Consider the following 25,430-nt stretch of genomic DNA (forward strand, 5'->3'; position numbering starts at 1 on the left):
GCCTGCTCTTCAATGTACATGAAAACAGCACAGAAAGAGAATTCTGACATTTTTACAGAACTGAACTCCTATGGCATTATTATTCATGTGCTGCAGGACACAATGATTTCTGGCTCAGCTTTATGCATTAAGGCCTATTTTCATTCCCACTGAAGATGATGGTATGACATGAAGTCCTGCTGACTGCCGCAGGGACAAAGGCTGGTCACTGAGACACAGCTACTGAATTCCTGTGCAGCTGTGTGTGTGTGTATGTCTGCATGTGTGTTTAAGATGAGTGAGACTTGGATGTATTTATTGATTTTACAGCAGCTTTTTTCTCTGCTCTTAAATGAAGTGGAATGAGGAGCAAATAGCTTGGCAAACAAAAGAAACAGAACTATTATTATAACTGCCTGAAGTGTTATTCTCCAAGCACAGAGCCACATGGAAGACTGGCTGCCAAGTCTGTTTGTCATATATACCCCATGAAATCGCTGATAAAATGTGAGGCAGCCATCAGGATATGAAATTTGAGGCAGAAACCAGGACAAAACCCTGCCCTGACACCCATCAGGAATAATGCTTGGTATCAGTTACAAAATAAAATATTTCATTGTTTTTCCACTCCTCCCTGTAAATATGGCCTGTGCCTTGCACCTGTGGTATTTAGGTCATGGGTCCTTTCCTTTGGGATTCCAGTGCACCACTGCAGACCTGGTGGCTCTGCCACAACCACGTGACTGGTTAAGTGTTGGTTAAGTTCTTTACTGTGAGAATGGTGAGGTGCTGGAACAGGCTGCCCAGAGAGGTTGTGGGTGCCCTGTCCTTGGAAGTGTTCAAGGCCAGACTGGATGGCGCCCTGGGGAGCCTGGTCTCGTATTAAATGTGGAGGTTGGAGACCCTGCATGTGGCAGGGGGGTTGCAGATTCATGATCCTTGAGGTCCCTTCCAACCCAAGCCATTCTGTGATTCTTTGATTCTATGGTGGAATGGTGGTGAACTGAATGGGAAACCACAAAGCTCCCTCCTCTCCTTTCTCCTCCCTTTCCTTTCCCTCCCTTGGAAGTTTGTTGATGGCTTGGAGCCTCCAGGAAAGCAGTCTTTGTCACACAAGGCCAAAGTTCACCAACTTCCATTTACATCAGTAAACACGAACAATTCTTCCTGAGCCTGAGAAATACATCAGCCAGTCGTGCTTTAACGGGCTGAATTGAAATGCCCCTTCTAATCTGCATCAGCAGCATAAAACCGATGCTATCGCATAATGTGTGAGGGTGGAGGGGAGCAGTACTCACCATTGCACATGCAGCGCACATTCCGGTAAAAGCGGGGGCACACAAAACTAATTCTTGCCGTGCTGTAGGTCATCAGGGAATGGGAATCAATAGATAGACTTTGTTCACAGTGTTGTTCCTGACAATCCAGTCCAGAGCAATTCTTCTCCAAGATAGCAGAAATACGAATCACATTTTCCAAGTGTCTCCTGGCATTGGTAAGCTTCTGAATCAAAAAGGCAGGCTTATAGAAACCGCCGCTGTGCATCTGAACTGCAAATAGCATGTCGAGCTGATTGCTGCCTGCCACTGGCTGAATGCTGATGATGTGCAGGCTGTCTTGTTTCTGAGACAGCACCGCGTTCCGCAAGGTGCGTCTGAAGCCGTGCATGTGAAGGCCCACAAAGTCTTCTGGGGAAACGTTCTCGAAGCGGATGGTGACGGTGTTCTGCAGCATTTCCTGAAGTAATTGCTCAACGTGGACCACAACATCGATGGGGACCTGGAAACGACCATCACTGACAGACACGTTGAGGATGTACTTGCCGTTATCGAGCCCTCCTAGGGCAATGATCTTTCCATCGTGGTTGTTAACCTTGAACAAACTTTTCTGCTCTGATTTTAGTGTGTAAGTGAGGACATCATACACATCCTGATCTGTGGCGTGAATTTTTCCAATAACTCCACCTGGAAAATCATCTTCCATGGTGACAATGAAAATCTCCAGTGGAATGGCAGTTGGCTTGTGGATGCTTTCTTCGATAACCCTCACCTGAATGTAGGTGTGGGAAACCTGCTGAGGCTTCCCAGAGTCTTTTGCCTAATATAATTAAAACAACAACCAAACAACAAAATATAATATAGATATATAATGCAGCTGACAAGCAAAACTTTTTGCTGTATTCTAGACTTCTTGCTATATGATTTTCACAGCAACAGCAATTCTGAAGACCTCTCAAAGAAACTTCCCAAACGCATTTGCAAAATACATACGTAAAGAAATGTGTCATCCTTTTTTAGCAGTGAAACTTAAAAACTCTTTAGGGAAGCACAGATATCTTATCTAAGTGAATTGCAGAGAGAAATGTGTCAGCACTGTGTCTCATTACTCAATGTGAAAAGTTCCCAGAATCCCACAGCTATCACTTGTCCCCTTCACAGCAGATCCATCTGAATGTGGTATATTCTACACCAAGTGGAGTTTGGGCTCTCTTCTACCCTGGAAAATAGGCTGCAGCCAGTGCAATACCAACAGCAGTTTCTGTGTTGCTTGTCATGCTCTGAAGTGCCTCAGACCTTGCTAAACCCGTGTGGATGCGAGGGAGTTGAGAGTTTTCCTCAAGCATTCTGTGTGATTTTCTCTGAAGCGTTCAAGAATCATGCTTGAAAATAAATAAAATTTATCACCCTCCAAAAGTGAAATAGGGTGCTTGTGCTGTTACTAACGATAAAATACGAGAGAAGCACTACACTTGGACAGATGACTGCATGACCCAGAGCACATATGATAGCATCTGCACTTTTTTATAGAGAGTAAAGAGCAAGTATGACAAAAAATCCAAGGCTATCTTGACAGAAAAGTGTGCAAACTTGAATCAGTGCTCTTTCCTGCAGTAAGGAAAATGCTTCATTGAAGTCAGTATGAAGATATACTACTGCACACATTCACTTGCTTCAGAGAAGAACATATGACCAGAAAATCACAGAGGCAGCACACGTTGAAAGATGTTTGCATTTGGATATGGAGAGGAAAATTTACTAACTGAAGAAAATTAACAGGCAGGATGGCAATACCAATATGGACATTACTAGGAAAGGATTAGTAACTCTGAGACACTGAAAATCATGGCTCCTACAAGGGCTTTGTAGAGAATTTTAGAAAATATTTTACATGCATGTGCACAGATACACATACATGCAGAGATTATTTCACATTCCACTTTCAATTTTAACACTACTTTTTTAATAAACAAAACACAGAGGAGGAATCTGATGGTGGAAAGGGGTAAGCAGCACTGCGGTACATATAAATGGAAAGGAAAAAATTCGATGCTCTATACACAACAGAAAACTGCAAAATATGTTTTCACTGAAGGAATCCCTAAAGAAAATAATACTGGGAGGAATTAGGCTTTTAATCCAACTGCGTGGTTTTGTGATTGTTTTGGTGCATCTCTGGTGCTTGTGGACTGGCTAATGCTTCATTTATATGACATACTTGGAGGTATGTAGCTGAGGATGCTGCTTGAATTTAATTCCAGTTTTGGTTATATTGGAAGTTTGGCTAGTAAACAGTCCTGAAAGCAGATATTTTTGGATGAGAACATAGTAGGAATGAAAAATGATTTTATTTTTCTTTTCCTACAAGGCTCAAAAAATAAGATTGCAAGAATATTAAATAGCAAACTTGTAAGCTGCCCCTTTGATTTGAACTGCTGATTGACATTAGAACTTGTATTTTTGAATTGTAACTCAGTGAGATTGTTATTGCTACAAACATCATTAAAAGTAGGTGTAAAAGAACAGTTAGGCTCCAATTAGATTAACCCCAGCACAGCCTGTTGAGGAAGGCTGTATTTTCAGACTTAGACTGTAGGACCACATTCCATTTCAATGGAATTGCATGGACTTGCATACTTACTGAACTCTACTACATTTTCCTACGCAAGCCTGAGAAATGGGCAAATTATTCCTGGATTTATAGCTACTCTGGTTAAAAAGTTCCTGAACAATGACTCTGGAGCTAAGTTTGAGCTACGCTTCTATTTCATGTCTTCCTTTTACACTCCCTAAGAGCTAAGCTGACCTTGGAAATGTGATTTCATGAATTCTTGGTCGGCTTCCAAAAATTTCTGATTAAATTTATGACTTAAAAGGAGAAGTGATTTTCCTTCCTAGAACAATATTTTGCTGTCACTCGTTCAGTGGTATATTTATATGTACATAATGCATTTTTGCTTATTTTCTTCTCTTAGCTACAAAAAAAAAAAGATGAAAATCTTAAATCATAACGGCTACTGCTCAGAAAATCCATTTCATGCGGAGAAGATTGGAAAGGTGGCTGGCTACCTATTTATATTTACATGAAATTGGGTTTAAGGACATCAAAGGAAATATACAATATTGTGCACATGTAAAATGGAATGCATGGTATTTGCTCACAGACTAAAGTCAATTAAAACCAACCCAGACAGCAACACATGACCTGACACTATGAGCTTTTTCTTTCTGTTCAGATGCAAAAAATAAAGGCATACCTGCACGCAAAGCACATATTCGGTTGCTACCATGTGTTTGAAGATGACTGCAGATCTCAAGACACCGTTAGGGTCCAGTGTAAACTCCTCCTCTTCATTGCCAGTGAGGATGGTGAAGGTAAAAGGAGGGCCATTGTGAAAAGAGTCTTTGTCTGTCACTACCAGCTGCAAAATGCTTGTGCCCACTGGTTTATTTTCCTTTACACATATACACAGCGTATAAAGAAAAGGATTAAAATGATACATCTCATCACAATGATAAAATACCATGTTTTGCTATCAAGAATATACAAGTAAAAGCTATTTGGCCGTTTCACTGTGGCACTGCTTTCGCATCGATTGCACCCCAAACACCAGTACCAGAGCCAGAAGCACACAGTGGAGCCTGTCTGGCCAGGACTGCCTAACCACTAGGACTCACATCCCAAACAAGCCACAGACAAGTGTGAACTCATTCCAGCTCAGAATTTTTGAGGCCAGAGAGCATTTCCTGGTGCAACATGGATACAGAGTAAAATGTGTGATGGATGCCGAAGTTAAGGAGTCTCAGCAAACAGAATCTGAGCAGACAGCTAGAAAAGAAGTGTTTATACTTTCTTTTGAATAAGATCAAATAAGATCATTTGATACGTCTTTGGCAGACAAATCATCAAAAACTGCTTAATGGAAACCAAATGCTTTTGTATTTTAAAAGTCAGAGAAGTTTTTGATGTGCAAGATAAACTTACTTGAATTACAGCTGTATAATTAGCTGGAGTAAACACAGGGCTGTTATCGTTCACATCAGAAATGTCCACGTTGACCGTCACAGATGAAGACAGAGGAGGAGTTCCACTGTCTCTTGCCTGAATAACCAATGAATAACCAGATATCTGCAAAAAGGTGAAAATATTAAATCATCATGAAAGCGGTCCTAAATTTTAAATGGTGTTCTTTGCATCCAATACACCACCAACCATATTCTAAGGAAAGCTGTCTGGCCTCATTACCTTTCCTGCCCTTTGTATAACATTATCCTGTTTACTGCCAGACTGTGTCCCAAACTCTGGTTTATAAGGCTATCAATAAACCTAACAGCTTCACTATATTAAAATAACTGTAACAGCTGAAAACAAAGGGATAGACAAAAGACGAATGATGAATAATATCAAAACTCAGCCTAGGTCAACTGGGGTATGCAAACTAATTCTATTTATTTATAGCTAATTTCCAGGACTTTGGAGAGGAAGCCTCAATTTGACACACGCTGTTTCGGATAATGAAGGAGCCCCCCAAAAAAAGTTAATGGGCAGTTGGATTAAGCATACTGGAAAACATTTGAGATCACTATGAACAACATATTCCCTGTAGCAAAAGGGTATTATCTACAGTATAGTAGAAGATAAGGGATTTTTTGAGTCTTCTTGTTTGCAACAGCCACAGACAGCTCAGCATGGTGTGGGCAGCTCAGTGCATCCCACCGGCTGTGGCACCCGCAGACCCTCTATGCACATATGGGCACGTGCACAAAGTGTGAGCGTGTGTGACAATTTGGAAAAGATCTGTCTATGTGCAGCTTATGGATGACAGTGTGATTTCACAAAGTGCGTCCTTATGTTGGCCTCCTTATGTCTTACGACTGTCTTTCACTGTATAGAACTCTTGGATTCCCAGGGAGAGCTGCTGATATGTCTGCCCATGAAGCTTTCAGCGCAGGGGGAACAAAGGATGAACCACATGTCAGATAAAACACCAGGAAGAAGTAAAACGTGGCCCCACAGAGTGAAATGAAGAAAAACCTACAGAGCTTTTTAGTGCGGGAGGAAATCGAAAGGGACAGAGAAGTAAAAGCTGCTGGGGTACGAGAGAGGAAGGCAGGCTAAGTGTATGAAACAAGGAAGCTCTTCTGAGCTGTGGGACCAAGTTAAAGAAAAGGAAAGATTCTTAGGTGGGTTACAGGATCAAAGAAGTGTGTGATTTGATGGGGATGTACTGATAGTGTCAGGAGGAAGAATCCTTAACCATAGAGGATCAAGAAACTGAAGCTGAGTGAGCTGAGTGTTGATCTTTTTTTTTTTTTCACTTTCAAGCTTTAGATTTTACTGCAAGAAATCAGAGGTTTCATGGGATCTTTCTCAAATTCTGTGTGAGTTTGTTTTCATTTCCACAGATCCCAGAAAGGTAAATGGCAGCAGTCATGGTTTCTAAGTGATTAGAGCTCTGGAAATAAGCTTCCTTATGCCACTATAACCTGGGAATCAGCACTGCCTTTAGGGATCTGCAGCAGATGAGGCATCATGTATCATTTCTGCTGAAGAGAACATTTGTGTCTAGGAAATGTGCAAAGGAATCAAAATAAAAGACAACACTACAGCTTACTTTATCTGAAGGAAACTTAGGAGAATGCAGATCTAGGAACTGGCCTTAAATGTACAATGACAGTGAGGGTAAAAGCATGTGTCTGAAAGCAGACGTATATATCTCAGCTAAATCAAATGGAGACACTAAATAAAATCATATTAATAAAGTAAGTCTACACCATGTACGAAATACAGCAAATCTGTCACATGTATAGCCTATTACATCCTTGTTCTGCGGGACAAGGAAGGTCCTTCTGCCACCAATCACTAGCAATTTAATCCTGCCTGTGTGATAATACAGAAAGGATTTTTGCCTGTTTTAAGCAGTAGCTCTGCTTCCAGCAGGGAGCTTTTCCAGCTGAGTCCATTTTCTGGGGATAGCAATCAGCTTTCCCAGCTTTGCAGATGCATTGCATGAGTGAAGGACCCTTGGGTCTTGCATGTGTTGCAGGACTTCTGAAGTCATGCAGCACATTCCTGCCCTGCTCGTAGCACAGGCAACTGTATTTGTTTCTTTTTCTCCAAAAGCTGCTAATTGCTAGCTATAGCAAAATGGTGATAAATCACCCTGAATCTAGGGAGCAAACAAAGCAGCAGCATCAGATTAATGAAGCACTCTTTCTTTTTTGGTACAGCCTGGCTACTCCATAACATCAGTTCCCTTGTGACATGTTTTGCAGAGTGCTAATTAATGGCTGAAGTCTCAGTTCTGTACTTGGTGCCACAATTCGCAGTTTGCTGTGGTCCCTCTGTTGCATACAATGCTGCAAGCTTGTGCTTGCAGGCACAGGAGAGAGGTAGCTCATTAATGCAACAACAGCTGCCACAGGAAAAATCCAGGGTTGCTTCTTTCCCCAATTTGGCCTTAGTAGTTGTGTTGGTGCAGAGTGAGAATGCTACTGTGATAGCTGGCCTGAAAATATGACTAGGGAAAAGTCTGAGGTGGGAAAAAGGGGAAGAATATTAGAAAGAGCTGTTGGAGTATCTTAGGCTGATTGCTGCAGAGTGAAAAGCAGCTTCACAACTGGCTAGCAGCAGAGTTGAAATTAACACACATCTGTAAGCCATTGTAAGTCAAGAAATCTCACACCTTACCCTTTCTCTATCCAATTTCTTTTTAACCTTCACGAGTCCTGAACCAGGATCGACTGAAAATTCATTGTCTTGATCACCACTCACTATGGAAAAATGCATTTGGCCGTTGGAAGGACTGTCCAGATCTTCCGCTATCAACTTTTTTGAGAGAAAAGTGAAAATTAGCAAAACAAATGTTAAACCATCAGTATGCTCCATTAATCACTCAACACCCCACAGAGTAAGCCTTCATATTCTATCAGGCTAGTCACATCTGAGCTGCACATCACTTGGCTTCTCTTTGTAGGAGGCTCTCCTTGGATCTGTTCAAAATTCTAGCCTTAAAACACATAAAATATTTTAATCTTATTATTTTATATAAGAAACAGAATATAATACAAATATCATGTATTTCCCTGAAAAGTTGAATTTTGCCTTTCCAGAAAAACCTACTTATTTCAAGCTGACTCCCAAAATACAATGTCTTAAACATAGCATTGCTCTTTGACAGCATATTGGAGAAATTAAAAACCATTTTGGTACTAATACTTCTTTCTTTCCTGGGGAAAACTGGCAGCTGTCTGGAAAGCCGTAGCAGACACAGAGTATTGGCTAGAGAACAGTTTGGTTGATTCAAGATGTATAATTTATTATTGTTAATAAGTGCAGCAGTATCTTAATAAATGCAACAGAGGTACTCACCCTGCCTAATCACGGCACATGGCCTCACTCACCATTATAACAGAATCACCAATTGCAGCATCTTCACTGATGACTGCACTGTAGACCACCTGGCTGAATTTTGGTGCGTTGTCATTGACATCCGTCACGTTGACGTTCACAGTTGTAACAGCGCTCAGGGCTGGAGTACCTCCATCCTTTGCTTCCACAACTAAGTAGAAATCCTTACACGATTCATAATCCAAAGATTCAGAAATGGAAATGGCTCCTTTGAAGGAAGGGAGGTAATGTCAACACTGAGTGAAAAGGAAATGCTGCTGCAGATTAAGGGATTTCACTGCAGCAAACAGTACAATATGCTATTTATCACCTCAGCACAAACACAAAATATGTTGTTCTAAACTTACTTAGTCCAATAAAAATATTTGGTCAGTTTTCTACCACTGTCATTTAATTAAAGAGAGATGACAATTGCACTTGGATTGTCTCTATGGAGAGATATGAAGCTATTAATGGTTTCTCACAGAAATTACTGTGGAAATATCAATACTACAGACAGAGAAGCGAAGGCCACATCCGTTCATTTGCCTGGGCTTGTGTACAGAGCCTGTGGGAGAACCAGATGCCAACTCTGGAAATCGACACTGACAAATCAACAGAAATTCACTCCTATGTAATTAACTTCTCATGAATTAAATACTAACAAATGGGGTATGAATACCTCTGAGAAATTAGTTTTCTACCATCTATGTGACTACACAGGGGGCTTCCAGAGTAAACTAGGTTTAAAAGTTTTTGGTTCTCACATCACATAATAAAAATTAAGATTATTTGTAACTTGACTCACTCTCTCTCAGATCGCTTCTAGGACAGAAATAGTTTTTATGCACGTTCTCTACTTGTCTCACATGTACCTATAACCTTATCAAGGAGAGGGGAGTGGGTTGCACACAGATTACCAGTGATGTCTTGAAGGAGGTGATGCTGGACATGGCAGGAAAAGCTTAAAAGCAAATCCCTAACCTTGGCAAGGCAAATCCTCTTTAGTATGAACTCATCAAGAGCTGGGATGATTGGAGCTTAGAGGTCATACAGTCCAACTGTTGCCCAGCGCAGGTCACTTAAACACAATCTTACTTGAAGCTACTCACTTCTAATGTCCTTAAAAAACCTCTAGACACATTACTTTCCTGTCCTTAGGAAATGTATTTGTGTACTTAATAATTACTACAGCAAGGAATTTCTTCCTGTCATTTAACTGAAATAATCCAAATGCAATTTAAGCTAATTCAAAACTTCTCTCATGAGTAGACACAAAGAATAGTTTATTCCCCCCTCTTCACAGGTACTTTACAAGCTTGAATATTATCAGCATGTCTTCTTTTTTCTAGTTTAAATAGCCTCATTTCCTTCAGTCTTTCCTCCTAAGCCTCATTTTGTAGACCTAAGATCATTCTTCTTAATCTTGTCTGGGCTCTCTTCAAATGAATCCTACCTTTCAGCATGACTTGCTGAAAGCAGGAGCCCTGAAGAGAAGCTTCCAAGTGGCTAGCAGGGAGTCCCCACTGATAAATGCTGTGATGAGCATTATTTCTCAAGCCCTGATCAGGCATGCTACATCAGCACCCGGCTGTCTGGATCTCAGCTCCTGCCTCTAAACCGATAATAATGGAGCTGTCACACATTAATGAATAATAAATAGTTTTGTTTTTTTTTTTTTCTTTCTTCCCTGTGTGATTAAGCTCCATTATAGGTTTTTATTGATTTATCTCCTTGGCTTCATTGTCAAATGCAAAGTTAAGTATTGCTGTCTAGGCATATTTATGTTTAAATTTTGTTAGCAGTAATCAACATTATGAAGATTGAAGACAACATACAATTATGCTATTTTAGGTCCTTTACATGTGAGGCAGTGGCCTTCACAAGGAGTGGAGAAAGATTTTTGCACACGGTAGTATAAATGACACAATGCATCATTCTGAGATTTTCCAGGTTACTGGTTATTACGGCTGCACTCAAACAAGTGTTAACTTCAGCTTTCAAAACCAAGACTGTTCTGCTCTGAAGCTCTGGTGGCAGATTTGTACCATCATCCTGAATGCTTGAAGAATAAGGGAATCCACTGCAGGAATCACAGAAGATTCATAGCTTACTATCTTCGTAGATTAAAGCCAAGCAAAGCAGAAGTTTCCTGCAGCCCAGTAGAGCCCACGATGGAGCAGGCTGTCCCACCACAGCCCATGGGCACTATGTGGAGCAGATCTCCATGTGCAGCCATAGAGGAGCCCATGGTGCAGCAGTGGATGTGCCCATTACACATCTACACTGACTTCAGTGGACATGCTAATGGAGAAAGGCATTCTCCACTCGAGTCAAGGCAGCTGAACGGTACCATAGTTTAGACCAAACTTCAGTATAACATTTGTTTTACTCTGTGCAACAGGACTGACAAGCTCTGAGTCTCTCTTCTTGGAACTTATGTGGTCCAAATGTTTTCCCCAAAGCATTCACATTTTTTTCTGAAACTTTCATTTAGTATTACAAGTAAGAACTAATTTACGAACCAGTTTTTGAGTTAATGTTGAACTTCCCCTTCTCGTTCCCAGATCTGATGAGATAGGTGATCTCAGCATTAGTGCCAATGTCCTGGCTTGTAGCAAAAACAGAGAGGACTTCAGTGCCAGGTGAAGTGTCTTCAGGTACTGTAACAAGATAATCTCTCCTTTCAAACACAGGGGGATTGTCATTAATATCTAGCACTGTAATGGTAACAGTAGCAAATGAGGACAAGGTCAGCACAATACTCTGATCTGAGGCCTTTACACTGATGTTATAGGAAGACTGAAGCTCTCTATCAAGTGGATGCTCCAAAATAATGATTCCCGATGACCGGTCAACTGAGAAGTAACCATCTGCAGAGTCTGCGAGGGAATAGGTAACTTTTCTGTTCACGCCTGAAAGAGAAGCAAAAAGATAAAGTGAATTTAAAAAAAGAGATACAAACCAACTCCCCCCTTTTCACCTAATAGAAACTCTAAGCAAAATCTGCTACTGCACTCATTTCTGACTGATGGGAGCACATGGAGGTAAGAGCACTGAAAGGAACAGAACTGCTGAAGGTCTGGGAAACCAGGATATGCTATTCTCACATGTCAGATCTCCATGGATAATTGAGTTCCCTCTCTCATCATGATAACTTTTAAAAAGATTTCTTTGCAGAATTGCTGCGGAATGGAACTTGAAAGCAGAATCCATGTATAGATCCTGCCCAGAAAAGCTTATAATTGAATGGAAAATTCTCAGTGCACATCTCGAAGGAATAGAAATGTACTTAAGGGAAAATAAACCCATAAAAACACATCAGGTGGCACAGAACGTACTTGCTCCCAGTGCTGCTTTGTTTCTTCTGTTGAGAAGCAAAATAAAATCATAAGACAGTAACTTAGACAAAAGCTTCATCAAACAACTTCTGCAAGAACGTGGACATCTTAGAAAGGGAAGTACCCTCCTTCACTTTGAGAGCAAAAATTGAACTATGCAAAGATCTCTCATGTTTTCAAATCCTGCTTGTATTTCCCAATATATATCACCTATCCACCTGGCTGCTGACTATGCAGATCTATGCTAAAGCTGTTAATAATGAGGGCTGAGGGGAAGTTACTAACTTGGTTGTTTGCTGCACTACAGAGGGATAGTCATTTCATATCTAATTAAATGTGAACACAGTTGAAAACTCACTCAAGTTCCCTTGATGCTCCTTGACTTTGTGCTTTGGTCCTGGGTGCTGTGCTAAGAGATTATAACACAAAGATCCACTAAATTGGAGTTTCTATGTTTTTAACATCTCTCAGATGAGCATTTGCTGTCCTTTTTACTGGAGAACAGATTTTACAAGCCTGACATTAATCAGATGAACAAGAGCTACCAATCCCTTCTAGGCATATTTTGTTAATTTAAAATTTGTGACAGTATTATTCTGCTTTCCAGCAGCAAAGCATTGCAGAAATGACTGATCAAAAGCAGCACAAATCACATTTGTTTTCTGCTTGACGTAGCAGGAGTAGAGCATCCACACGAGGGGGAGCTGGGAGACTCTTTTCTTCAGTCATGCTCACATAAAAGGTAGAGCAACTATAAAGTTCCAGACCCTAATGGGATAGCACTATGAGTTACCATTTGACCTCATCAGGGAATAAAATTTTTATGCAGTGCTTGAGACACCACATCTATTTCAAATGTCTTTAAAATAAAGAGAAGTTTAAATGCCAATATTGTAATGAACCAATTGTTTGTTTGTATTAATCACAGAACAACCTCTCTATTCAACACTGCATAACAAAAGGAAAAAGCACAGAAAAGCTCTTCTTCAGCAGAACATGCAAGGCAGACAAGGAGGTTGTTCCTGTCTTACACACAAGGAACAGAGAGCAGCCCAGGAGTTAGTCAGAAACTGTACTGTGTGTTGAAGCACCTAGACTCTGAACACCTTACAGCCTGCTGGAAACCATGCTCTGCTTTTCACTTAGCCTCTTAAATGTGTTCAAAGACTCTGTTACCTGACGGTCAACTAAGGGACCAGACTGAAGGAATAAAGCCCTCTGGGAATGTTTAAAGGGTCTGAATGGCTGGAGATATATCTACATTTCTGGTAAGATCTCCTGCCTGAAATCTTCCCCTAACCTCCACAAGACCACAACAGTTAATGAGCTATTAATTAGAGTAGATATCTGGGTATGTTGAAAAAACAGAGGAACACTCAACCTACACAGAAATTTCAACAGTAAAGCTACTCAGTGTTCTGTACTGGGATCTCCTGGTATCAGCCAGTCTCTGTATAGAATTGCATACATCCCTGAAGCTGGGACCCTAACTCACGTATTCCATGCCTATGTGTCTGTGACTACATGAGAGATGTGGTTTGGTCTGGGCTTGCTGTGACACAAAGACCCTGCTTCAAACTCACCACAGCATATGTGAGCATAACAGAATCAGGAAGCATGCTCCTTAATATAAAAAAGATGGCCTATCCATGACTTGTGTCTTAAATACCTCAAAACTGCAGCCAGATCTTACATGGGTTAAGCATGGAGAAATTTTGGTGCATAAGACACCACATGGGGTGACTTCACATTCAAGTGGTAACTCTACTGACTGCAATCTGATCGACATAAAATTAGACTACACTCCTGTATTGCCTCAAGGTAATAACAGTTAAATAATACAATATGAATAGTGTTTATTGATAAGTGATTGCTTTTGATCTCACAAAAGAGCTCTTTCAACTTCACATTACAGTGTTGTGATTGCTATCTTTTAAAGAAGGAATTTTTAGGCAGAAATGGAAAGAGTTACTTTTTGAAGATAGCGTTCTTCCTTTCTTGGAAAATAAGAGTGGAATACAGAAATTCCTGGAGTTGTAGGTTACTGCATACCGATCTATTCACATTAACAGGCTGATGATCAAAACTGTCTTATTTTGCCCAGAGGACCTGGAATAAAGTCTCTTACAGGTGAAACTGCCATTTTAAGCACAGGGAGACAGAAGATCAGGGCAGAGAATATATGCTGGGACACTCACAAGTTCGATTCCTGACAGTTTCCAGCCTGAACACAGAAGCAGAACACATGGAGAAATAAAGATCTCAGCTTCTTGCTACCCTTCTATAGTGCTTTATGGGGAAATCAGTTTAACTTTTGTTTTTTGGAAGGACAAATAATTCAACAAAAAGCACAGAAAATTCAACAAAAAGAAACAGCACTCTGAAGGAAGTGCTGTGTTACAGCAGTAGTGTTCTCCCCTCACCTTCTCAGTACGTGACAGGAAAGAGAACAAGCAGGAGATGGAAAGATGAAGTAGGGAGTTATTTCTACTCAAATCCAAAATACTGGAGTGCTTGGGGCTGCCATCCACAAAGAAAGAAGTGTCCACCAGTTTGTGTCAGTGGCAGCCCTGCAATGCAGATGACGGTAGGCCGCTGTAATACAGCAGATTTTCTGTGGAAAGGAAACAACTGCTCCAGCACCGTGGTTCCTGGATTGGTAAGGAAAGCAATCCTCCGAAACGGATTGCCCACAGCTGTAGGGGGATTAATGTTTGCAAACTGTGTTTTGTCTATTCACTTATTTACTTATACTTCTCAGATTTCTAAGGTGCCAATCACAACCATAAGCTACATGAACATGAAAAGCTTTGCAGGAATTATTGTTCCTCTAAGAGGATTGTAGTATATTTTTTTTAAATAAAGGTATAAGCTAGCACATTTTATATTCAGATCTGTATTAGCATACGATAGAAGACTGCACTTTGCCAGATCTCTGGTGTGAAAAGTTTGTACAACAAACAGCCATCTAGTACCTCAAATGTCATCCTTCACTAGGGATTTTTTTTCTTCTGTACAAAGGAGCATGTACTGAATGTCACAATGACATCTATGTCATTACTACTTCAAATAACACCAGGGAAATAAAACACTTTTCTTTATAATTAAGGAATATTAAAATTCTCCTTGTGTACGTCAATTGAAAATGGTGGAGGTACAACACAGAATGGGCCAAGCATTAATATAACAGACACAATTCCCATATGACAGTGAGATTCTGCAGTGAGCATTACCTGCTGACTGCACCACACGCAAATTTAAATTTATTTAAATTTACAGATATTAAAGACCTTACACAGTGTGTTTCTCCCCTCTGTTTTAATCTGTCACCTGGACTCATTATTTAATGTATTTCCCCAAGTATAGTTAGCCCACTCATTGTTAATCTGTGGAAAGCAGTACTTAACTTTGTCTTCTGCTCATTTTTATTTTGAAAACCTTGGGGAAAAAAAAAAAAGGCAAGCATTAAAAATAATCAATCAAAAAGTAAAATGGTAAAATGTCCAGAAAGACGGATGTAAAATAGTTTTTGCTTATCAATTTCAGATACTTGATTAGTGTGCTGCCTCTTTCCTCTGTCATGGTGTGATAACATAAACACTGGCATCTTTGGTGTTTGGTGATTAACTAAATATTAACTACGCCATCAATTACTGCTAGTTAAAAGTTCACAACTTCATTAACAGCAAACAAACAAAAAACAAATACGAAACCAGATTTTATAATTTCTACTCCATCATGTTGAGATGAAAGAGAGAGGTCTTGCTAGAATTACCTTGCTGAACTGTATAAAAATATATACCTCTATACAGTATGATATTTCAAGTGATTTTTACAACTTAAGCAGAAAAACTTGCCAAGTTCAATCCATAACACTGCTACCAAGGCATGCTTTCATTGTGTTGTCCCTTCTCTCTGGAGAAACAATAGCCTTAACCCCAAAACACCTTTACTCACATAAGTGCTTTGACAGAGTCATAGAACCATGGGACTGATGCAAGGCCACAGAAGACACAGATGAAGAGACCAGCCCCTTACTGAAGGAAAATACTGGACAGAAATATCAAACAAGATTTCAGTATATAGTATCTTCCACTGGCCCATTTTCTTGCTCATTGAGGTGAGTGTTTTCTTTGGTGGGAAGGTGAGGTATGGACGGCTGGCTCACTCTCCCTTTCTTTTCTAGCTGGGATTTACATAGCCCATGGTGTTGACACTGCATGAGTTGCTTTCACAAGTACTTGGGAGTGCTTGATTATTTCATGGATAAGCTTGATGCTTTTTTGAAGTGCAGGGAGGCTATGCAGGAATCACAGGTGTAAACACCATTTGTATACATTTACTTTATAGATTCACTGGCTGTATTAACACTGAATCTGTCAATACTGGGCAACACTGCTATACTAAAACAGGGGTCTGTTGCAAGGGAATGTGTATATATATATATATGAATGTAAGTATATATATATATATGTTTCAGTGTATGTATGTTTCAGTGACACAATTTAAATACAGGTTTTATCCAATCAAGATAATCCAGGAGATATAATTCTCCTTATTTGACATATTTCTAGTTCTCAGCTTCCATATTGTTAACAGCGTCTTAGAAATCTCAAAAATGAAATGGCAGTGTGTAAGGACAGCAGGAATATTACAAGATTATCTCATTTATCCCTGAACAAAGAAAGAAGGCATTAGATTTACCACTGAAGACAGGACTGTTCTTTGATTAGGAACTTGTATAACCTCGTTGGATATCACAACACAGTGTCTCACTTTCCTTACAACTATTATGTTCTTACTTTCTGCTGAGAAAAATAATGAAAGATGAGGTAAAGCTAGAACAAAAGTTGATATTCTTCACCAGAGCTACTTGACTCATATCTGATGCTTGCTACACTTTATCATCTTAACTCTGTTTTTCCATGGTACCCTCTTTATCCTCTTTCAACTATTTTAATACTGCCCATTAGCACATATTTTCCAGGCCTGTGACCAAGCTCCAGGTAGCCCATATCTCTCTAGAAGTAGTGTTTCTGAAACTAGACACAACCTTTCAAATCAGGGTTTTCCACCACCAAGTTAAACAGAAAAGATTACTTCTTTGCTTTCCAACATTACTCTTGTTTACCCAGCTGATTAAACTGTTTGCCTTTTCATACCACAATGGCAGTGTAAGCATACATTAACTTTGTGATTTGCTATAGTACACCTGCATCTCTGCAGGTCTGCTGCCCAGTCAGTCATTATCAAGGCAATAATGGTACCCTTGGCTATTCTTATCTAAACACAGGACTTCACATTTATCTCATGACTTGCATTGTATTTTTCCATACCACTCTTCCACCTGTTAAATCCCCCAGCTAAGACTTAGACACTGTCTAGGGTACTTACATCCCCATTCTGATTTCTGACACAAACCTTATGCCTACTTATTCAGGAATGAAAATAAGAATACTGCACTCAGTACCTTAACTTATTCCTCCAGTGTAAGAGCTCTTATATCACAAACTTGTCTGATAACAACTTCATGTAGACCATGCTTCTCCCAGTTTTCTTGTAAAAATGTCACATGGATATACATTCATGTTTCCTTCCTTTCTGTCTCTTTCTCTTAGGAAGTTACAGAAGGATATCCGAATGGTTTTGTCTTCTGCTTGCTGAACAGAGACTAGCTCTGAGTAATTTCAATATGCAAGTTGGGTGCTTAAGTTCCCCTGACGATCTATTTGAAGTTTGAAAAATCTGGCCCTTTGAACAATTCAACAATAGGGCCATACAGACTGACTGCTAACAGGATTAGGTCTCCTAAGCATCAAGACATGGGAAGCAAAACATGGAATATGAAGTAGGGCTTATTTAGGCAGAAACTGAAGTTTCTATCATAATCCCCAAACACCTTGTTTGTTTACTTCCTAACACTAAAGAAGTGTTAACTCCACTGCATCTATTATTTTTATTTGACAGTTTTTCAGGGGCCCAAAGTGCATTTCTAGAAGTGCTTTTGTTTTTATCAAAAAGCAAAAGCTAGGTTTTCTCCTTAACAGCTACAGTTGGACCTGTAGCTATCCTCAGGACTGGCTAGCCCACACTAAAAGTTTTGGGTTCTTTGTGTAATGCAAGAATAGCTAAAACTTTGTGTTTGTTGTGTTTCACTTTAGCTGGGGTCATGGGTTTTGATCTCCAATTCTCCTTGTAAGAAAATTCTAATGGTTGAGATACCTTATAGGAAGGAGGAGCAGTAGGGTACATTGCTACAGGCTATTACTTTTCACTGAATAAGCCCTGGGGAATGGAATCCAGAACCCAGTCACCCATCAGGCTACAGAGCAATGCTCACTCACGTTTATCTGATTCCTGAATCCTTTTTCAAAACAGCTTCAGTGATGGTGGAAAGTACCCCCTACTCCAACTGTAACCTGAGTCTGTATAACCACTAACTTGTACAATGTTGTTTTGAATAGCTGTAGAAAGAGGAATCAATAATTCAGGTATTACATATCCTGCATTAGTGTACTAACCTCTGACTATTTTATAAGGCAGTGAAGAAAAGATGAGAGTAAAGATGTAGGAGGCTTCATGTAAATTTAAAAAAAAAAAATGAAACACCCTTGTCATATTTTTATAAACACTCAGAAAACATCCAGAAATATCATCTAGTTAAGGCTGGCTTCACTGTCGAAACTATCTACCTAGCAGATGGGTTTTAGCAACTCTTCAGTCCTATTTCTGTGTTATTCTTCTTATGTATGTTTCAGTTCTCATTATCTTCTTTTTCAGATCTTGACTGCTTCAAAAATTTCTAGACTCATTTTAAGGGACCTGCCTAACATAAACAAACCATACATGAAGCAGAAGTTTGCTGTATGTGGCTTTGCCAGCAAACATCAAAATCAATGTCTCCTTCATCATTTTCAAGTGTTACTTGCCATTGTGCACAATACAGAAAATTCAATATGAATCAGGTTGTGGCCACCTTGTACTCCTCTCTGGCATCTCTGCAATCTTACCTGGTAGCACATAACTCTTCACCAGGCCTGGCTGTGTGGCCCAACAGGCTAGTTCCCCTAATTCCTTCAAGAGCTGGTATTGCTGAAATTTTGACTCACTGATTACATGCACATGCTGCTGGAAGCAGTCAATCAGTGAACCACCTAATGGAGCAATTTCTTCCTGTGCTGCGCTCACCAGCACTTTGATGCCACTTTCTGCAGGCAAGCGTTTTGTTTGATATACCCCAGATTGCTGCCTCTTAGTCATTACTTTGACAGATATTTCATTTTTATTCTTTTAATTGATTCTTCAGCTTCCTTGTTGACCCAAGGAAAGTAAAAGAAAAAATGGAAGATAAAACGTTCTTGCCTCACCACTCTCTTGGGAATAGATACACTTCAGACTGGACTGAAGTTTAAAGGAGAGTTTATATTACCATTCTTCCCTAGAAAAGACATTTCTTATTTCCTGTCCACCTGCTTTATGAATGTACATGGTAAGGGATTGTATTTTATTTTTTGTCAAACCTAGTCTTTATTGAAACATCAAAACTCATTGGGGTCAAACACTGCTGGGAAAAGTTTTGTAAGGGATTTCTTTCAAATCCAAGATAAAACTTTCCACCATGATGAGAAAACAAATGACACTCCTTCCCCCAGCTCACCCAATTCCACCCAGCTCAGCAAGCAGACAGTTTGCTCCCCTGCACTTCATGGAGGAGGTCAGGGTTAGAAAGCAGAGGTCTCACAGCATGAGGCCAAATGGATTCCCCACAAAGGCCACGTCCCCTCTGCCACTCTGCGTGAAGAGCTGAATAATTAGTTTCCCCAGAGCCAGGCTGATTAGAGACTTGATTGATTAAAACTCTCCACATTAAAGGCATTAATCAGAGGACCACTGAATTTGTCTCATAAATCTCGGCCCATATAGTCTTTAACTATACACAACTCTTAAGAACAACAGACAAACTCAACTACAATTGACCTGCATAACCTGGCTGCATAAACTTATCTGTGGGAGTCTCAAGAGCCACAAGCCTTATCGTGCTTCTCTGAATCAGGATTTCAACACCCATTTTCTCCCTCACATCCTAAGCGCTGCAGCTTCAAAAGCTGTTTCTGACCATTTGTGAAAACAAACAAACAAACAAACAAAAAAAACAAACAAAAAACCAAAATAAACCCACACCCACATAACTGCTTTTCCTTTATCTATTAAAAAGATACGGTAATTTTTGTTTTTGGCTTAACCTTTCTCCTTTCCTTAAGCCTGCCGAGTCCCTTGATACTTGTGCTACATCCTGAAGGCCTTCAGTTGCTCAGACGGCCAACATGGCCCCATGTGTCCTGGTCGCTGTACCCAGGTCCTTCATGTGAATTCTCAGTTGTCCAAACATAAAACTTTGCCCAGAAAACACTGCAACTTTTTTGCTTCCTGCTAGCACCACGATCTGCTTTAATTACAGCCCATGGAGAAATATCCATTGGCCATACAAAAGAAAGAAAAGCTTCAGCAATACAGCTTTAGGCTGAGGGGAGGCCTGATGGCGGCTGCAGCTCCTCACAGGGAGCGGAGGGCAGCGCTGAGCTCTGCTCTGTGTGACAGCGACAGGGCCGAGGGAACGGCATGGAGCTGTGTCAGGGGAGGGCAGCTGGGGGTGAGGGAAAGGGTCTGCACCACGGGGCGGTGGGCATGGAACAGCCTGCACAGGGCAGTGGGCACGGCCCAGAGCTGCTGGAGTTCAAGGAGCGTTTGGACAGTGCTCTCAGACATTGGGTTTGAATGTTGAGTGGTGCTGTGTGGAACCAGAAGTTGGACTCGATGACCCTTGTGAGTCCATTCCAACATGGGATTTTCTGTGATTCTATGAAATCCTCACCTCATATCAGGCTTCAACCCTGTATATATACATAAAACATGCATGAGACTGCAAATGACTATGAAGCTGCAGCTCAGATAGCAAACTAGGCTCCAGGTTTAGTTCTTTTTGTGTCCTAATCTGAACAAAATTGAGTAATTTGGCACTTTGATTTGAAGACAGTGGGAGATGGAAAATCCACCTGATCCCTGTGAACTCTTCTAACAAACTGTAAAATTAACATTTGTCCTTCCTTTCTTAGTCTGCACACATGCAAACCCTTTGGTGGTGAGCTAGTAGGAATAATTATCTCCTGGATATATTAAGATTTTCCAATAGAATGAAGATGGAAGAAAGAACTGCTTTATAACAATGTTTGTAACATTTTTTTTAGCAAAGGGATGTGTGTATATTCTTTCTCCTCCAAGCAATCATTAAAGATACCTTGCTACATGGAGAAGTTATGTGAAACAAACTTTTATGCCTCTGAGTTAAATGCTTAATAGCTCAACTCATTTCCTTTACTGAGTATTGTGAAGAAAAATCATATCTCTCCTTCAGTGCACCTGGCTGGTACAGGTTGTTCTGAGCATGTAACCAAATTACAAATATATATACATACATAAAGGATGTTCCTGTACTGAAGACTTCCAGAATGAGTTCAGGAGTTTCAAGAGACATCAAAAGCATACAGCAGATACAACGCTATTCACTCTTTATCTACAAATTGCCTTAATTATCCAGCAGTGTCTGACAATATTTTCAATTTTACATTAAATTATTTTTAGTGACTTCTCTCAAGTTTTATCTCAACAGCCTCTTTGTCCATATTCCTACCCTTACAGTACCTACTTCTTCAAATCCCAATGCAGAAGAATGGGAAAATTTTAAGACTGATTATAAAATAAATGTTCTTAATGCCAAAAATTGATTACTATGATGATTCTAGGCTGCACTCGTTTTCAGGAAAACTCTGCATAAAACTCTATAGGAATTTCATAGCTCATCAAGAATATCAATAATACATTTTTTCTCTGTGTCAGGAACATTACACTACCCGAATTTATTCATTATGTAGCAGCAGGAAATCGGTGATTTTAGTATTAGATTTAAATTTTAGTATGGACTAATAGAACAGTAATTAATATAAAGTCCTATTTTAGAGACTATAGTCACTTTCATACGATCTTGTTTGATTTCAGGTCTAATCATTAAACTCCATACCCCCTTCTCATTTATCACATACATCTCTCCCTTTAACTTGTTTCAGAAAGGAGATGTAGCAATTAGCTCATGTTTTTTTCAAAGCTAACCATCCTATTATGTAAAGTTGGTGCTAACAAGAACTTTTATTGACAACTTTCAATTTTAATCCCCTGTGTCTCCCTGCTCCTTGAAAGTCATCTCACCTATGAGAAAAATGGTAATTAAGACAACAGTGGAAAACAACACTTGGTGTTCAGACTGTTCAGTAGTTTACTACCAGTAATTGGCTCTTCACTGCAGGATGGTGTCATAAATTTTAATTGTGATTTTTCAACCAAGCGTATAATGCAGCTCTTCATAGATACTTTAATGAATGCTTGCTGCTCCTTTGCTGATTGCTGTATATTTACACTACTAACATCAGTAACAGAGAGTTCCGGCATGAACTATACTTAAAAAATATTTAAACTTAAATTTTTATCACTCAATGCAGGGCTTTTTATGTGAAGTTTTTATAAAGCACCTCCAAAACCACAAGAAGAAAAAGATAAACTGTGGTATTTATTTATTCCAAATAAAGTGAATGAGCTCAAAATAAAATATGATGTTTAGCAGGTTTAACCACCGTGCTACGCAAAATAAATAAAATCTTCAAATATTTATAATTGGGCCTCAATTTCAGTGTTAAGTTCCTCATGTTATAAACTATTCCACTTGAAAAGGACCTATGGTTCAACAGCCAGAACATTTACAATGTACATTCACAACATACAACAATAGTTTTATGCTAAGGTAACCAGCTGGAACAAATGGGAGTTATAGCAGTATAAAACTCTAGCAAAGCTGTGATTAAACACATATAGGTCCCTATGGCATGTAACTATAGTAGTTGCTAAAGTAAAGACATAAGGGTTCAAAACCAGAGCTCAAGAAAGGAGGTGAGGCCAGTGGAGAAAGAAAGCTGGAATTTACCCCCACTGATCAGAAGAGTGAAAGACTACATACCTCTTCAGCTGCTGTACTGCTTTTTCTGTTCGCAGCACTATCACACCAAGCTCAGCCATCAGTATTTGCAAGTTAGGAAACAGAAGACAGAAAAATGGGGAGGATGAAGAAACAAAAGGAGGAAAGAATGAAGAAAGGCAGCTATCGAAAAATCCAACAGTATTGAAGGTGCCCTAACCTAAAGAGTTTTCTTGAACGCTAGTTCTTGTTCACTTTTTAGTCACTTACCAACATCAGGATCAGTAGCTTGGACTCTTGTTAGCAATGCTTTAGTGGCTGTATTCTCATAGACACATGCAGTGTAGTGATCAGATGAAAACACTGGTGGATTATCATTAACATCTTCTAAAATAAGATGGATTTCTGACTGGCAAAACCTGCCACCACCATCTGTAGCTCGAGCAACCAAGTTGTACACAGGGATTTTCTCTCGGTCCAGTGGGGCCAAGGATTTCAGCTCACCTAAAATTGATTGAAAGCAGCAGTCACCATTACAGTTGTAGCAACATCACTAATTTCTGTTAGTGGGCATATCCCAAATACACATATTTCACTGGAATTTAAAAGAGGAAGAAACAGCCTTGCTTATTCCAATCAACAGATTAAAAACTCCCAGCTGTCTCACTTCTGCCTCCTCTCCACTCAACTAAATAGGCTGGCATTAATAGTGGGTGCAGGAATAAATAGTGGGTGCAGGAAGGGCAAGCCCTCATACTAGCCTTTGAAGGCATACAGAGTAACACGGTATGGTTTTCCCAGTCTGTTTTCATTACTCTCAAGATTAAAAGACTTCAAGATAAAGAGAAACACCCTAAATCTACTGATGACAGTAGCCATAATGAACTGCAAAGTTTTCTAATGCTACTGTTCAAAATAAAGCCAATAATGCCCTCTCTTTTCCACACATTTTAACCTCCAACCACCTCTGAATTTCTGATATCCTTTCTCTCACAAAATTTAGGTATAAAAAGAATGTTTTTCTCACATGCTATAAAAACCAAAAAGTCCAGACCAATGTGGAAGAAGTAAACTCTAAAAGCGAAGAAGGACTGTGCTGGCAGCTTCCCTTCTTCTGCACCAAAAGAGCCCCACACATCTCTGACCAAACTGTGCCTGGCTGGGAAACAGAAGGATCAGCCTCTATGACCCTGAATACAACATTCAACCTGGCCAACAGACACAGTCCTCCTGCTAGCAATCTAGCACTTCTGCTTCAGAAGTGCTCTTCCATGCCTTCCAAAACAGGAACAACTGACTGATAAATAAACATATCCTGACTCTGGCAAAGCAAACTGTTGCTGCTGGCATTGAGGGGATTATGTTAAAATATTTACTTGTCACCTTACCATTTTCTGGATCTAAGAAAAATTTATTGTTCCCAGGACCGTAAAGAGAGTAGCGAATTTCACCGTTAGACCCAATGTCAGCATCTTTAGCACTGATTTTTAGAATGACTTTGTTTGATGGAATGTCTTCAGGAAAAAGTGCTGTGTATGCAACCTAGAGATAAAAACAGAAGTGTAAATTATGCAATAACAGTATTTTATAGCCTCTGCAAACTTTGTTTTCTTTTTTTTAACTATCTGGTGTGCATTTTTCTGTAAAGGAAACAATTTTCCTTTTTGTAACATGTCCCTAGAAATTCAAATCAGTGTTAAGCTTCTAGGTGTCACAAAAACAGTGCCAAATTATGACTTTTAACAGGGTGAATGTTAGGCATAAAATACAGTCACATTTTCCGTCTTCCATTTCTTTCATTGACACCTGTGAAATGGAAACATCGTTAAGCGTGCTAATGAAGACAGCTGTTTTTATCACACCATCCAGCAATACTGAGAGAGAGAAAGACTAATTCTTCTGAGCGGTACTTGCAATGACAACGGTCCACTGATGATAATGTAATGATGATAATTACATACAGATATATATAAATAAGATTTTGTGAGCAGTACCATTAAGGAAATAGGGTTTTCATAGTGTCTTTTCTTTTGCACACACCTTTCTATTGCATTAATATTAGTTCTCACATTGTCTTTCCACAGAATAAGAGAAGGATGATGCTGTGAAAGCAGTGGTCAGGCCACACTGCCTGCATGACTGACAATGTGAAGGTAAGTTACATTCTTCTATCTCTTCTACTAGGTCTGGCTGCTAGCCACTTGGTATGATCAGAAAGGCTGGATTTAGCTTAGATTCTACTGCCTTTGTGAGGCCGTCATCCTTTCACCTTGGCTTCATCAGGCCCTTTCATCCTGCTTCTCTCTAGGATGCTCTAGATCCTTCACCTAAGACCTTCAGGCTGAAAATGGACACCTGCAAATCCAACTGTGGCATTCACTGGGAATCCATCACTTTCAGCACAGTATTCAATTGCAGTGGGT

General features: G+C 39.8%; 1 protein-coding gene and 1 long non-coding RNA gene across 5 annotated transcripts in view; one reads left to right on the forward strand and one right to left on the reverse strand.

Annotated features, from left to right (window-relative positions):
- Positions 1 to 25,430, reverse strand: part of FAT3 (FAT atypical cadherin 3) — a 401,703-nt gene that overhangs the window by 39,839 nt on the left and 336,434 nt on the right. For all 4 annotated transcript variants that reach the window (XM_090134047.1, XM_090134044.1, XM_090134046.1 and 1 more), the window contains 8 exons: positions 24,396 to 24,549; positions 23,278 to 23,511; positions 11,172 to 11,561; positions 8,661 to 8,875; positions 7,948 to 8,085; positions 5,242 to 5,385; positions 4,514 to 4,711; positions 1,278 to 2,076 (listed from right to left, as the gene is read on the reverse strand). In XM_090134047.1, the coding sequence (XP_089990173.1) occupies positions 1,278 to 2,076; positions 4,514 to 4,711; positions 5,242 to 5,385; positions 7,948 to 8,085; positions 8,661 to 8,875; positions 11,172 to 11,561; positions 23,278 to 23,511; positions 24,396 to 24,549 (2,272 nt within the window). The remainder of the gene's footprint in view (positions 1 to 1,277; positions 2,077 to 4,513; positions 4,712 to 5,241; positions 5,386 to 7,947; positions 8,086 to 8,660; positions 8,876 to 11,171; positions 11,562 to 23,277; positions 23,512 to 24,395; positions 24,550 to 25,430) is intronic.
- Positions 22,742 to 25,428, forward strand: LOC149920322 (uncharacterized). Its single transcript, XR_016463434.1, has 3 exons — positions 22,742 to 23,217; positions 25,092 to 25,160; positions 25,316 to 25,428. It is a non-coding gene; the product is annotated as an uncharacterized LOC149920322 (long non-coding RNA).

The sequence above is a fragment of the Phasianus colchicus genome, chromosome 1 (genome assembly GCF_987193195.1).
Source record: "Phasianus colchicus chromosome 1, bPhaCol1.hap1.1, whole genome shotgun sequence".
NCBI lineage: Eukaryota > Metazoa > Chordata > Aves > Galliformes > Phasianidae > Phasianus > Phasianus colchicus.